The 16,366-nt window shown below is 38.3% G+C and overlaps 1 protein-coding gene across 4 annotated transcripts in view; it reads left to right on the top strand.

Annotated features, from left to right (window-relative positions):
- The window catches only part of SMURF2 (SMAD specific E3 ubiquitin protein ligase 2), a 66,410-nt gene extending 52,808 nt beyond the window's left edge, over positions 1-13,602 (top strand). For 3 of the 4 annotated variants that reach the window (XM_076353839.1, XM_076353838.1, XM_076353840.1), the window contains 9 exons: positions 2,615-2,825; positions 4,331-4,434; positions 6,022-6,136; positions 6,577-6,755; positions 7,233-7,370; positions 7,600-7,720; positions 9,166-9,367; positions 10,906-10,981; positions 11,270-13,602. In XM_076353839.1, coding sequence (XP_076209954.1) covers positions 2,615-2,825; positions 4,331-4,434; positions 6,022-6,136; positions 6,577-6,755; positions 7,233-7,370; positions 7,600-7,720; positions 9,166-9,367; positions 10,906-10,981; positions 11,270-11,369 — 1,246 coding nt within the window. In that variant the 3' untranslated portion in view covers positions 11,370-13,602. The remainder of the gene's footprint in view (positions 1-2,614; positions 2,826-4,330; positions 4,435-6,021; positions 6,137-6,576; positions 6,756-7,232; positions 7,371-7,599; positions 7,721-9,165; positions 9,368-10,905; positions 10,982-11,269) is intronic. The other variant, XR_012996624.1, reaches the window with a different exon arrangement.
- Positions 13,603-16,366: the final 2,764 nt, after the last annotated feature.

Raw genomic sequence — 16,366 nt, 5'->3', positions numbered from 1 at the left:
TTTCTTTAAACTTAAGTACTACTACAGCGTGCTTAAGTTTTTCATTTGTACATCTGTCTTTCATTAGGGAAGGATTTCAGAAATTCAACCAACAGTGTCATCAGTAAAGTCTGCTGCCTGATAAATCTTTTCTGGTGTTTATTCTTTTATTGCACCAAACAGGATATGTGAAAGCTTCCCCCCCACCCCCCGTAACCCATCTCCTTACTTATTCTTCAAAAAAAAACCCAAAACCAAAAAAAGTAGTTTGCCTTAGGCCTGTCATTTTGTAAATTATCTGAGAAATAAGTTTAGTATTTGGGTGGGATGGGTGTGATAGTGTTTTAGGTTCAAAGGCATAATAAAAAGTATCACTTTACTCTCAGTGATACTGACTTTTCTATCGAGCTGAGTAAAGCAGTTTGTTCTTCTAGTGATGACATTATAAGTTATGAAAATAATCAAAGTTGTTTCCCAGTTCTGTTTTAAAATATTGGCCAAGAGTTCATGATAGCTTTTGATAGTTATGGCACCTGAAAAGTGCTTAGCTATATCCTTAAAGCACTGTACAGAATCAAGCATAGTCATTCAGCTGTGAAAACAAACTAAGAAATTAGATTTAATCACTTTAAGCACTGCAGATTTTTTAGCTAATACTGCACTGATTATTTTTAGTCTAACATGGAGGATGGCATTTTATTTTTCTCCTCCTAGTACTGCCCTATTTTAGATTGGTTTAATTTGATGCGTAGATCTTAAGTTTATGCTCATTTCAGAGATTACATTTTCTTTACGACCGACGTTGACTAGCTTTGTGTTTAGGGGACTGCGTCTCTTTTACTCTCAAAGGTAGTATGAACACATGCTCACTTTAGTACATAATTATGACCTTCTCTGGTAGGCATATACAAGGAATATTTTCACATGCTCGTCCTTATGGAATTAGAAAGTTCAGAAGATAGAACAATGGTTGTCCTTTAATTTGTATATCAAATAAATACAGTTAAGTGAGATTCATACTTAAAACTAATCGCAAGTGGAAAGAAAGTGCCATGCATGTAGCACAAATGACGTAAAGCCCTAGTCTGGAACCACATGGAGTGTGTGTCTAAATTATTGTAATGACTTGCTTTCTCAGGAATGACTTAAAATAACTGTAGTTTATTGTAAGACTGATGTGATCAGCTTGAGAATAAAGTTAAGGTAGCTTCACTTAAACAAACAGCAGAAGCAAACAACAAAACACTGCGAAACTAACAAAAGCGATGAAGCTAACTTCTGAAGTTCTGCATCCTGGGGCACAGTAACAAAGTAGGATTTCTGTGCGTCATTCCCTCCTTAGAGCCCAGGAGTAAAGAGGTATTATTATTAATATTAAGCTTTGAGTTATTGCTGAAGGGATCTACAATGTGTGCCGTTGCAGGGGTTTCTAAATGTTACGCTTGTAAGAGTACTGATAAAGATTTCCTGGTCACCTGGTGTTAGTTTCCCTTGAGGGTGGTCTGTGCAAAATTGCTTTAAATAGAAGGTTTGCAAATGACAGAATAGCTGTCAGAACCACAAGGCAAACTGGGAACACCCCCACCCCTTTTTTAGTTGCCAATTCTGAATGTTCCTGTGGTAAAAGCCTGCTGGAGGTGAATTTTGGTTGGCTGGGACAGCCTTTTAGTAAACCTCATTTCAAAACAGACAACAGGCTGAAATTTTAAAATATATTAAAACTATCGAATATTTTTGGTCTTTGATGTTGAAAAAACCCAATTTATTAATATTCCACTGGAAAACATTCTGAATTGTAACCTTTCTTATTTATCCAGTAAATTTAGGGTATTCCTATGTGTTCCACACAGAGATATTCTTCTCACGGTTTAGGTAAAATACCACTTTTATCCTGTGTTGATTGGAAATGCCATACTAAAAAGCTACAAAAATAGCCACTTACTGCGTACAAGAAGCGACATCTCTGCAACACGATTAATTTAGCTTTCCTAGTAAGAAGTTAGATTTGCAAAGTCTCTTAGAATTGCTAGTAAAAATACTTGTTTATCTGTGCCAATTAGTTACATGTGAACTCCCACATTCCTGTGGTCCAGACTAGGCCAGGTACAAGGGACAAGGTCCTTGCCAAGCTGCCAGTACAAACATCTTTTTGTAAGCTTACTCTTTTTCAGACAAGCCATTTAAAACAGACTATGGTATTGACTGTAGATTAGAGGCATAGTGTTTGGCAGATCCCTGAATTTTAAAATGGAGGAAGGCAAAACACGCAAAGGAAATATGGAAATGGTATCTGAGAAATTCAGTGTCAGCAGCTTAGTAGTAAAATTGCATGGATAATACCTTATTATATAGTGCTATAACCTTTTACATACTTTGTAGAGTAGTACTAATAGAAATAACAAACCCTAAAAACAACTGGTAGTTGCCAAGAAAGACAGAAGCATATGTCTTTAGTCAGGATAAAATCTCTCTGAATTTATTTTTTACTGGACCTGGACATTTTTAGCATAATCACAGTAATAATCATAGTAAATTGAAAGTAGTTGAGTTACAAAGACTTAACCTTTAAGAAACATCTGAAGAAAATAGGGGACGTATGACTTGAATATCTGCAAACAGCTGTGTTTGTTTCTAGCCGCCAGAATCAACTCAAAGATCAGCAACACCAGCAGCAGCAGCAGGTAGTGTCCCTGTGTCAGCTTCCAGATGAGGCAGAGTGTCTGACTGTGCCAAGGTACAAGCGAGACCTAGTGCAGAAACTCAAGATCCTGAGGCAAGAGCTGTCACAGCAGCAACCTCAAGCTGGCCATTGTCGTATTGAGGTCTCCAGGGAAGAGATTTTTGAGGTAATTTGAGAATTTGTCCCATTTCTTAACACTGAGGGAAGGGGAGGAGGGTTGTTCATAACTGTCTAAAGAAGTCATTCAGTTAGATGAAATCTTGAAGTCTGGAGTTCAAGCTGGAATGTTACGGGTGGCGAATGGAAGAGGAAGCATTTCAAGGGGATGTTAAGAACAGTTGTGTACTTAAAGTAGGTGTATTTACCCTGTAGAGACGAAGAAAAACGAGGAAAGCTTTCCCTGTGGCTGGAGATGTACAGACTGTGTCAGGGGCTGAGGAAGGAGTCCAAGCACTTCAAGATACTGTCTCACTTCTTCCTTGAATAGAAGAACGCTAATGTCTGTTCCAGAGGGAATGTTGCAAATTGAAAACCAAACAATTATTACTGATCTTTGGTCTGTTGTAACTTAAGTAAAATTACCATTGAATAGCATTCATCTTTGGAGCCTGGATAACTTAGCATCTGTCTCAATTCTGGTTGATCCCCCCCGCAGTCAGACCAATTTTATGAATTGTCTAGGCTTCTGAATGACCAGAGATGCGCACAGTGGGATGTCTGCATTTTATTTTGTGACATTATTCAGCAGAGTAATTCTGCTGAATTGATTAAACGCAGTTATAATTCACTGGCTTTTTCTGCAGAATAGTCTGTCTTCTTGAGAACTTTACCACCCATCCCTGTTGCATTTTTACCCCACCCACAAAGTTGATAGCCCCAGTGTGTTGTCACATTTTTTTCCAGCCAAGAAAGATCTGTGTTGGTCTTCCCTTTGGAGGCAGTCAAATCGCTTCATAATCAACTGAAAAAGAAAGGGAGGAAAGGCTGCTGTACAGCGGTGAAAATCATTATGTTCTTGTTCTGAAAACTAAGTTGAGTATGTTGGGTCCCAGACACACCTACCTCTTCTGTTCTGCAAAGCCAAAGATTGGGGCACCGATACTGGACATAAATAAAAACTAGACTTTTTTTGTTTAATTCCTTTTTAAAAAATAGCATTTGTTTTGCCTCTTCCAGCTTTCTTTTTGTGTTTTCTTGGTGAAGTCTTTCTGATAGAGGAATAATTCTGTAGATTTGCTGGGATGGCATTGGTGCTTCTGTTCTTAAGATGCTTCCTGCAGGTTGGCACGTGTGTTATATCCAGAGTAGAAGCTCCGCTGTTGGCTTTTCAGACTGCAAAAATTGTGAGCCTTTATGCAAACCAAAAGGAGTTTAATGACACAGATGTTAATTTTTTGTAAGTTATGTGAGAATGAGAGAGAGAATATTCTGATCACTGTACACCTCTAGAAGTGTAACGGAAGGTGGTTCTTCTCACCTATCTGTTTTATTTGAAAAGTGCTATCACATTTGTAGGAAACTAAGTAACAGTCTGTGATTTGAGAAACAGAGGTTAATATCCAGGACAACAGTATCCCCTTTGGCCGTGGAGTCTGAGACTCCATTTCTAATAAACAGCAGTAGCTTCTTTGTCTGTAAATAGCAGTTAATAAAAGTGTTATGTGTTTACAGGAATCCTACAGGCAAGTCATGAAGATGAGGCCAAAAGACCTGTGGAAACGATTAATGATAAAATTTCGTGGGGAGGAAGGCCTCGATTACGGAGGTGTTGCCAGGTAAACAGTCCGTCCTCTGTCTCTTCCCCTGCGCCCCAACCCCACCAGCTACACCCGTGCTTTGAATCCTGAGCCAGCCTTGTATCAGCCTTCTTTCTTTTTCCATTATTCTTATTTATATTTATCTCGGTAACAGATTGTATGTCAGGAGAATATATTTTCAGTCAGTCTTTTAAAAGAAAAACTGCATCAAAAAAGAACTAATTTATTGCAAATAAATCAAAATGCTTGTTACAGATTGCATCAGATGTCTATCATATACGCGTGACAGGCTTTTGGTATCTATTGAAATTACCGTATTTTTCTTCAGTTAGTCAAGCTTGGGTATCTGAGAATTTATATCACTAAATACTCAGCTTTGTGGCAGAAGTTTGATAAAAAAATATGCTTTATTGCAAATTATCACTACTGTTTGAAGCAAAATGTTAAAAACTAGCAGTTCGTAGGCAACTAAAGTCTGTCAGTGGTCTGAGGTTATTTTTCACTTGCCTATAAAAAGTGACATTTGTTGATTGAGTGAAGATACTCTTCGCATTTTAAAACACTGTTAGGAATTGCGGGCCAATTGCACGGGTGCTGGTCCACTTCACTGAAAATATTCCCTACCTCTGGCAGGTGGATCGGCTTTCTCTAGATGAGTGCCGACTCATTTAGGAGTATTCACTGTTTGCATTGCGCTGCATTTTTTTACCATTAGTATTCATTTCGAAGTACAGACGATGCTCCCAAACAGCCCATCTTCTGCGTCTGTAGTTGGTGTATGGCGAGTAACCTCTGGGACCGCGGCTGTTACGTTGCACGTGTCTTCATGAGTTTGCACACGGCCAACAGAGTTTTCACTTCATCCATTCCTAAATATTTGAACATGCTGATTAGCCATAACTAGTAAAACAGTCTCGTTGAATCAATTACTATTAATTGTTTGATGATAATAGTAGTGTTTAAAATAAAGACGTTACAGACGTTATCGTGCGCTATTTTCCAAAGCATCTGCTAGTATTTTTCGGCATGGGTTTTGTTTCTAGTCTGCGTGCTGTGGAGCCTTTGTCATCTTCCATACGTGAATACAGGTAGACCACGCTAGGAAGCGTTAGGCTTTTCCCAATTTAAGAATTTTATTTATCCCATTTTTTACATCCAAAAATTTTACGTACATCTCTTATATCCAAAAAATCCCATTATGTACTGATTTGTGAACAATTAATTAAAACTTTAACTAAACATATCCATTACCTGAAGATGGTTTATATCAAAAACTTTGACTCAAACATCTCTGTAGTATAGTCGATAGAATACATAGTGTCTTGGCCTAGTGTGTAACGGATGAAGGAGAATCATAGTCAGAAAGTCTCTTGGAAATAAGTAACCTGGAGAAAAATCTTGGAAAGCTGGGAAATATGTCAGTTGTCAGGTGCCGTGGAGTTACTGAGCCAGTAAAAATAATTCTGCTTTCAGCATGTTCAGAGATCACTTTCTTCACATTTATGTTTAACAGCAAGATTAAAAAAATCACACTATTTTGAAAAGATTCTCAGTGTAGGAATGCATTTGTCTAAAGTACACAATGAATTATTTTATTTTCTTCAGGGAGTGGCTCTACCTGTTGTCACATGAAATGTTGAATCCATATTACGGTCTCTTCCAATATTCCCGAGATGATATCTATACACTGCAAATCAACCCAGACTCTGCAGTCAACCCGGTATGACTGGTAACATGAGTTCTGTAAATGATTGTTTTGTGACTAGAAATTAAATACATCTGGAGAGTGTTCTGGACTTGGGAACCTAATTCTCACATTAGTATTGCTAGAGAATGAATTTGTGCAATAATATAATTTATTTTTAGTACTGATCAAAGAAACTTCTCAAATGTGCTCTTAAGTTTCTGTAAGATGTCGATTTATGTTTCCTTTGGGAGAAATTAAGTTTATTTTGATTCTTAGTAGTAAGACTTCTGGACTGGAAGCAATATATTCAATGTGCTGTGTGTAAAAACAAACAAAGCAAAACAAAAAGCTCTGGATATGTTGGTGTGGTTTTTTTTTTCTTTTCTTTGTATTGAAATTGTATTTCATATTCAGCAGATATAACCTGGAGGGCTTATTTAGCTGAATGGCTCAGTCTCTTCTTTCAATTCTAGGAACACTTATCATATTTCCATTTTGTTGGACGGATAATGGGGATGGCTGTGTTTCACGGACACTATATTGATGGGGGCTTCACGTTGCCTTTCTATAAGCAGTTGCTAGGGAAGCCAATTACTTTGGATGATATGGAATTGGTTGACCCTGATCTTCATAACAGCTTAGTCTGGATACTGTATGTACTGCGTATTGTATCTTACAATGTTAGAATTCTGTCTCGGTTAACATGTGATAATGTTCCTAAATCCAGTTGAAAGAAATGAAGTGTATTTTGATCTCCTGCTCAGGCAGATTTAAGAAACATCTTTCTTGCACAATTCAGCTTCTTTAAAGGCTTAACATGCTCAAGGTATTCAAATTTGGGGGGTGGGGGTGGATGGATAAATGATTACTGAGATGAAAAGTACTCTGCTCATAAATTTTAATTTATTAATTTTGCCTATTAGCAGTAACATGTTATTTAAAATATAACATTGAAACTTTGATAATGGTTTTAAAATACAACATAGTAAAAATGCGTGTTCGCCTTTTGCTTCCAAGCAGTAATTTGAAATGCTCTTGAAAAACTAAATTGTGATGTCTGTCAGATATATTATGGCTGTAATACACTTACATGTTTTCACTGAGTCACTTGCTTATTTCTTTCCACCAGTGAGAACGATATCACAGGAGTCTTGGACCATACGTTTTGTGTAGAACACAATGCATACGGGGAAATTATTCAACACGAACTGAAACCCAACGGCAAAAGCATCCCCGTGACAGAGGAAAACAAAAAGGAGTATGTCAGGTACCTCAATATCTATTCCAAAGTTTTTTTGTATTTCCTATGGTGGGGAGGAACTTCTACTTATTTGAAGTAATTGACAGTGTATGTTGTTGGGTTTTTTTCTAAGTGGTAGTGCGATGCTGGTGGTGTGTGTATTCCTGTCAGTAAGGCCATTTTTTTGGCTGGGTAGATTGCAGGTTTATTGTATTTGAATACATCTCTCACAAAACCAATTTGCACTTGCTTGCAGACTTTATGTAAACTGGCGATTTTTACGAGGAATTGAAGCTCAGTTTCTGGCTCTACAGAAGGGATTTAATGAAGTAATCCCACAACATCTGCTGAAGACATTTGATGAGAAAGAGTTAGAGGTCAGTCCACTAATGTTACGTTATGTCATCAAGTGTAACAATGAAAGCCTGAGGCATTCTTCTGAGACTGAGTAACATGCGGAGTTGTATCCCCAGTGCTTTAGGGGTTTGCAGGTGCGCTGTTACAAGAAATACAGTTAGCGTAAGAGGTTACCAGGTCACACAGTCACTGAGACTGCGTGTGCCTTCCACTGAGAGCTATGAGAGTGATCTCAAGGCGACATTTCGTAGCAACTGCAGAAGTGGTAGCAGAGGAGACGCTCTCCTATACCTGAAAACGCAGCTGAACCTACTGAGAAGTAACTGCGGTGACCTCAGATGGTTTCAGTGTGCTACTCCAGCAGAGGTGGTGGTGCGTGTTTCTGACGGTGCAGTTTCACAATATTAAATTCGGTGCTGCCAGGAAAATAGTCTGTCACTCCCTCCCACCTCCCACCACTTGCTCCCAGCCCTTCCAGCGCGCTGCACCGACTTTGGTGTCGGGCAGCTATGTGGTTTTGCAGAGCCGAGTTGCGCCAGACTAAATTGGCCCTGTAAATACAGCATAAGGAAGGGTGCTGTCTGGTGCTGTCACCGACAAATGTGCTACAAAACGTCAAGATCGGCATCCAAACAATATCCTCTCAAGGCAAATCCCATAGATCCCAAGCTTGTTTTAAAACTGAAATCTAATACACAGCCTGTTAGCTGTGGAGCTGAGGTTTTTGCCATATAAAATGGCCACAAGGTAAATTATTCATGCTTTCTTCTGTTCACTGTACTAGAATGTCAGTGATGGCTCTTCTTTTATCCTGAATATTCTCATTCAACAGCAGTGAGCCAGCCGTACTGTTAACCCAGAATCATTTTGCAGATGCAGAATAAGAAAGGGGAAGGTCCAATGTTCTTAGTCGCTAGAAAATGCCTTCATAATCATACCCCTGTTGAGCGTAAACTGATCCATCGTGGATCTCCATTTTAGAAGCGCTGAAAGCTCTTCATCAGGAGGGAAGTCTGATATGTATTACATGTGTGGCGTGACAACAAGAAGATTACTTTTGAGGGTCCAGAGTTGGACCGGCCAAACTACACCCTCAGCTACGCTCCAGAAAGAAATACTGAGTTCAGATGTGAATTATGCATGCACTTGCACACATGGGTAGAATCTGTGCTTCTGTTATTTAACTGACAGGTCAAGACACTTCCATATAAGCTTATGAAATGGTTGATTGTTGTTTTTTTTTAATTTGAATGGAGGCCGTGTAAAAAATGGATTGTGTACAAAGGTAAGACAAAAAAAGAAAAGTTATATTTCTGCATTGCTTAAGATTAGTGAGAGGTTATAATTTGCCTTTGGTATAAAATCTGTCGATTTTTCAATATCAGTTATTCATCATTTGGCTAGCTCCAAAACCATTTTTATATTGATCAATGATAAAATACTTAATTGTATTTTAAACTTACAGCTCATCATTTGTGGACTGGGAAAAATTGATGTTAATGACTGGAAGGCAAATACTAGGTTAAAACACTGTACACCAGACAGCAACATCGTGAAATGGTTCTGGAAAGCTGTGGAGTTTTTTGACGAAGAGAGGAGAGCGAGACTTCTCCAGTTTGTGACTGGCTCATCCAGAGTGCCTCTGCAGGGCTTCAAGGCATTACAAGGTAACGTTCTCCAGAAGTAACTGCAAATGCCTGTACTTGGAGGAAGCAATAGGACACATCACAGAAACATTAGCTGAAAATGAGGCTGGTTGGCTGTAATGTGACTTTTTAAGAGCGATTTTTAATGGTCTGATGAATAACAATCACAAATAGTCTTTTCTGTGTGTTTGTTTATTACCTTGTTATTCAGCTGTAAATAGCTCTTTTGTTTAAATTACGCACTTCCTTCTCTAGCGAGAAGTTCCGATCAGCGGAGATGTTGGTGGGGTTCTCCTTATGTTTTTTTTCTGGAAGCCTGCTTTTTAATTTCTGTCTTTCACAAGGCCTCATCACCTGTACAGCTCTGGGACCAGGAAACACCAACATGCAGTGTTCTTGCGGTTCTGACAGCAGAGGCACTTCGTAACGCCGACTACTTTCATTGTTTTCTTTTTCCTCTGTTCTTGAGCTCTGAAATGTTCAGGCGTGTTAGAAGCTCAGGAATATTGAGGTTTTTAAGACCCCAGTTACTTTAAGCAGCGCTGCTTGAAGTGATAAGCGTTTAAGTGACATTGCAGAGGGTGGAGGGACTTGTTTAGGCAAATTGTGTAACTGTTAACCACCTCAGAATAGCTACGAGTAGTTATTAACCCTACTGTTGATGTGCATATTGTCAGTGCAGTGGAGTGAGCTGTTTGGAGAACGGTAATGGAAGTAATACCAGTTTAACTTCATCTGTGCTGCAAGTTTTAGTATGATCGTACAAGTAAATCAAGTATTTCTGTGAGCAAATGAAGCCTGCTTTCCTACAGATTTGAACGTGAAGGTTGTCAGGTTTTAGACCGCGTTGTACTAACAAGGCACAAGCTCACGTTCTTACTTGACCGCAGAGTCTCCAAGAGAAAGACTGACCCTGTAGGTTATATTCTTTAATGTCTGTCTACTCAGGCAAGAATTCCAGTTTTACTAAGGTTAGGGCATTTGTAACCTCTTCTGTCCTTTGTGAAATCTTCAACGTATACTAAGTCTGAAAGATTGATGTGCTGCAGCCTTTTCTTTAGCAGAGAGATTAAGGGGATCTCTGTATAGTCAGACTCACTTAACAAAATTACAAGAAGTTGGTATTGTGACTCTTCTACCTAATTTGAATGGAACTGGCCGCTACTCAAGACCTGTTATAAAATGGGGACAGATACAGCTGCGTAAGTTTTGTTCTCTAGGAAGGGTGAGAGAAGTTAAATTAAAAACTGTGAGAATTATATAGTGCCCTGTGTAAAACAGGTATTTTATTCTTCCTTATCAGTGCTTTGTTCTTGTTTATCTTTCAATGGTTTAAATAACAGCATGGTTATCGTGTGTGGGTGGAGGGGAGGAATCTGTCTGATAGGCACTGTGGGTTTGTTTTAATTTTTTTCCTGCCTGTTTATGATTTCAGCTTTCTTTGTGCATAGCTTCTCTCTCTCTGTGGTTTTAGTGACTTTTTTTTGTTGTTGCACTGCAAGGAAGAAATTTCCTATTATGCAATACAGTAGTAGTAGAGATCTCTTCTGGATTTTCAGGTGCTGCAGGCCCACGACTATTTACAATACACCAGATTGATGCCAGCACTAATAATTTGCCGAAAGCTCATACCTGGTAAGACTTTTTCAGGTCCCTATTGCGATATATAGATTAAGACCAATTTGCCATCTCTGTATTTTGAGCAGTCTTCCCCCCCGCCTCTCTGGCTTAATAAATGCTCTCCGTTGCAGAGTAGTAAAGGTGTGAAAACTAGAGATTGCTTTTAATTATATGAAGTTCTGTTGGCCTTGTTCAGTGTTGCTTTGTCATGGTTTCAGGTACGTTAAATGCAGCCTAACAGAACTTTGCTAGGTGATGCCTGAAGTTCCAGATAGCTGAAACTCTTCTGCCTTCTTCCCACAGCTTTAACCGAATAGACATTCCTCCTTACGAAAGCTATGACAAGCTATACGAGAAGCTGCTAACTGCCATTGAAGAAACATGTGGGTTTGCTGTGGAATGACCCTTCACAGGCTTACCTGAGACTCTATTTATACTCCTGTCAGCCAGAAAGCCCTTCCCTCAGCCAAGACTCAAGAAATGCTTGAAATACAGGAAACTTTCCCTTTTCTACACTAGGACACTGGGAGGGAAAGGACAACTTTGGAATTTTTTTTTTTTTTAATTTTATTTTATTTCAAGAAAATAGGTTCTGTGGTTCCTGCCATAGGATCATTCAGCTGCTATTAAAAACTAATATCTTGAACATACAGAATGCTGACTTTTCCTACATTTCAACAGTTAAGCAGTGTTCTATACTTAAAGACTACTACTATTTTTGTAAAAGGTAATCTATTATATTTGCCTACCTGATTTCTATTCTCAGATACCAAGACACAACTTCAGCAGTCGGTACAAGTCACGTTTCAGCCTGTTTTAAATGTATGATACTGAACAGCATCTATACCTGCTATTTTTGGAAAAAATATTTTGGATTATTCTAACTTCGCATAAAATTGGCTGAAAGAATCATTAATCTTTTTAATTAAAGCCACTTACATGTTAACTGCATTTTCTTATAGTAAAACATTATATTCTGCAATGTAAATTCAACTTAAATGTTACCACAGGGGGCTTTTTTATATTTTTCAAGCATGAATTGCAAATACGATGTTTTGGGGTCCTATTTATATCACTTGTCAGATTCCTTAAACAAAATTTCTAGTGTGAGTGACACATGCTGTATTTGGTACAGTACTTGTGTTAACATGTGGAATAGACCTTTTTTAATGAACAGTAGAAGTTTTGATTTTTTTAAAACAGCATTTTTCTAACAAGTCTGTCAAGAGTACTTTTTGTTGCTTTTGACTTTAAATTTAAACACTGCATTTTTCAACTTTTTTAAGCGTGCTGATGAGGTGATATTTGACAGCAGAAGCCTGTCAGCAGTTCGTTTCAGAACCCATCCTGTCCAGTCAACCAAAGCTTGTTTGAATGCAGCCAAATCACATTATGTATTTGTTGATGCTAAAGATTTATCAGGTAAAACACGTTGTAATCTTTGTCTAGCTGCTCATGACATGTGGGTTTAAGTTACAACTAAGGAAAAATGGTGTATTAACTGAAATATGTGTAATGTGCTTTGAAAATGAGGTTTTAGAAGCACATAATTTATTGATTGTAGGGATGGAAGTAAGGTATATATATGAATTATAACATGGGTTGATCTCTTCAAAGGGGAATAAAATGCACTACCAGTAGAGGGAACTGAACTTTGAAGTTAGTTTGGGAATTCTCAGTTAAGATCCGTATGATCTGCTCATGGTGTGTAGCTAAATCAGTCTGCTTAAGAGATGGTGGCATTCTCCTCTCAGCGATGAGAATATTTGGAATAAGTAGCGGTTTTTTTCCAATCAGTGTTGTGGTTTTTTAACTTACATTACAGTTAATCATCAAATCTGCACTATTTTTACACTGCCAATGAGAAGAAAGTCAAGAGTATTGAAAATGCTAAAAGAATGGGATGTAAACAGCTGTTCCTTTTTTGCTGTGTAAGTCACCCAGCGAACTAGCTAACTTTGTCTGTTCTATGGAGCTTGAACTTAATTTTGTCCTGCCAAATCTGACTGCCACAGTGAGTAAACTACTACTGGATGCTGTGTATTAGAATAGTGGGCAATGGACTACTTTTGTAGAATTTGTGGTAAGAATCCGGTGAGCCAAATCCACATGTTCGTTTGATTAATTTTTTTTTTACAGCTGTTGCTGGAAGGTTTGTTCTAAGAGACTTGCTTCCCATTCTGGGCTGGCTGCAGAGATGAGGCTACTTAGGGATGTAAACAAAGCCAAGAAACTTGCTTTGACAGCCAGGTTTGAAATATATCAGACCCTTTTTTCCTTCATTTCAAGGGACTATTGCACTCATGTAAAATGGCTGGTACCTTTGCATCTCCAGCTGGGACCCCTAATGCACAGCTTTCGGGTAATACTGTTACCGGGGAAGCTACCGCTACATCTGTCCAGGTTGCCTGGGGGAGCAAAGGAGGCTGTTGCCCGGTGTGTTTCTTACTCAGTACTGCTGCCTGTGGTTGGGGACCACTGCTTTAGACACTCCCAAAGGCCTCTTCTCACCCCTTCAAGTTTTGAGGTATGATGTGAATTACTATTTACAGAGACTTTACAGAAGCAGGTTCTTTTGACCACTGTACACAGGATAGATACTCCAGTGTTGTATCAGTGATTTTTTTTTAAACCCACCCCCCACCCCCCCCCCGGCTCTTGCTCAGGCTATGGCTGCAGCCTCCCTGGTCATGAAACATGAAAAATGTAAAATCCAGTTTGATCCAGCTTTTGGGAGAAGCCAGGACTCCGTTAGGTGATTCAAGGGGGAGGGTATGCTGCTGTTCCCTTTGCGCCAGACAGCTCACCTCAGCACTATTGAAAGACTGTCTCTGTAGTGTCTCCTGACCACGTCATCTATACCCGCCTCCCAGGAACCTTCTCCCTGTCAGCCTACTTAGGCTGGTAAATTTATTGAACGTGTAGTTATGGCCACCCTTATGTCATAAAAGCGTTTCTGAAGAGGGAGGAGATGAGCTCTGCAGAATATAGACTCTAGATCAGCTGATAAATACCATTCATTTTCACAGCAGCCTTAGCAGTGTATCCGTCTGTTCTACCAAACATTTCGGTATGGCATAGAGAATTTAACTGCCACAGATAAATATTGTAAATTTAATATATTACAGGCAAAACTAGACAAATCTGCATTTGACTTTCCATAGGTGGCAGATGAGGATGAATACACCAAGTATTTTGAGTGCCTTTCTACCTTTGTAATGACTGAGAGCTTTAACTAAAGCACCTCATCACCTAGTCAGATGTTTATCTGAAAATGTCAAAGGGTTGATTCCTTTGCAAAATTTTGTTTCGAGATCATGTCAGCTACTTTCCCCTCAAAAAGGTGCTAAGCCTAATATTGCATTTTAACCTTGGACTTTCACCCCATGATTAATGTGAATATTTATTTCAATGTGTCCCTCTTACTGGGTTTTACGTTATCCAGTCTTTAGTTGTTTTCGAGAGATGTCACATCATGGTTTTATGCTGTTGCTTTTCATTATGAATGTTTAATTATGAACAGTGACTTTTGTAGATTTCAAATATACAGTACACAGTTGAGTTTCAGAGGATTTAATTTCTCGGTGTAAAGAGTTTTGTAATGGTGCTTTGTACAGTATGTATTCTAATTTTTTTTTGCACATAGTTTCAGTTTCCCTAAACTGATTTATTTGTACCAAATTTTTGTGTTGTACTAAAGTCCAGAGCACACAAGCCGTTTTTAAATTCTTGTTCTACAACACTACATCTGTATTGAACTTCTGGTGCGTTTAAACTGGCTGCATTGATGGAAGTAAAAGCTTTGCTTCTATATCATAAGTATGCATCATACAGCTTAATGTAGCATGCTCCAATTGCTTCAGATTTTAAACAGCACCATATAGTTAACAGGTGCCATTTGTTGTACTTTACACTATGTAGTAGGTTTCTGGCTCTACCACATCCTCAGAGCTTTGTCTGTAGTTGTAATTAGTTTATACAAGTGTAATTACTCCTCCACAAACTGACAGTTCTTAGTTTATCATTTCCATTGTATTTATTACAGAGTGTTTTAGCATTGATATCATTGTATTTTCACCCAGCTGTTACATGAGCTTTAACAAAAAAAAATCTGTATAAAATGGTTTTTAAGTACTTAATGTATGTACCCATGCAGAAGTTGAGCAATAAATTGTATGCTGTTTGCACTGTCACAGCATCAATGGTTTTAAAAGTTTTAAGTTTTTCTTAATTAAATGTTTACTTTAAAATGTAACTATCATTTTTAAGTAACTCAGTTTTGTTTCAGAGAAAATACTTAAAACTTGGTGTCTTTTCTACATGCTGTCACCTCCAGTAAGGATTGTGCTAAATGTTCTAGTCAAACAAAAAAGGTCTTACTTTTGGCTTTCATGTAATGGTGTACGTGTGTCTCGGCAAGGACTTTATCTCGGCATTGGTGAACGGATGTCTCCTCTCAAAATTAAGCAAAGCTAAACCATCTTCCTTAAGGGAAGAAAAAAGGTAAATAAATTTGGTAAAGAGTTGTTAAATTTGATCAACTTAGCTGGTAAATATTGTCCCTTAGATAAAGACTTCAAATCAGCCTGGCTTACAGCAACTCCCTGGAAAGGGTTGTTAAGAAAGGTGGTGTGTGGGCTTCTGGTTTTGTGGAGGTTTTTTGTTGTGTGGTTTTTTTAAGTGAGGTATACATGCTCTAACTGCCAGCTGTTTTGTTTAATCTGTAAAGGAAGTGTCTCCAGCTGCTGGTGGCTTTTGTTTCTCCTTAGCTCTTTTTTTTTCTTTTTTCTCTTCCCAATGCATGAGTCTTAATTCACTGTGGTGTCAATTCCATAAGAGACACCATCTCATGGCAAGCTTTAAATACTGTATATCCAATGCAATTAATTCCAGTATGTTTATATCACTTCTCGCACATGCAATTTTAAGCAAGAACTCTTCTACTAGAGCCTGTTTAAAATTACACTTTAGTTCATCCTCATTACCAAGACAAGCTATTTAAAAATTGCGATTTTGTCAAGCCCATTATATCAGTAATGGGCTTCATGTAATTTGTTCTCAGTTTAAGTACTCATCCCTCTGTGTTTGCATCTCATAGGGTCCATAATGCATGGCTGCTGAAACTTGAATTTTCTACTAAACAATGTACTGTTTATAGCACATGATGATTCTACAAAGATAGGTGGAGTGCCTGTCTAGAAGCAGACCTTACATCCTGAAGTAAGGTAAAAGCTAAATGTTGGAATTTTTAATCACTGTTTACTCCAGCTTCACACTGACAGAACTAGAACCAATCTGCTTCTCCCTAAAAAAACTAGACAGGGTACTAAACGCAAGTACCCTTGCAAAACTTTTGTCCAAATAATCTGCTTCTAAGAGCACACATGGTAAACTACTTAG

This window comes from Aptenodytes patagonicus, chromosome 16, assembly GCF_965638725.1.
Source record: "Aptenodytes patagonicus chromosome 16, bAptPat1.pri.cur, whole genome shotgun sequence".
Classification (NCBI taxonomy): domain Eukaryota; kingdom Metazoa; phylum Chordata; class Aves; order Sphenisciformes; family Spheniscidae; genus Aptenodytes; species Aptenodytes patagonicus.
Note: the sequence above shows the minus strand (reverse complement) of the source record. Positions and strands in the feature narration are given on the sequence as shown.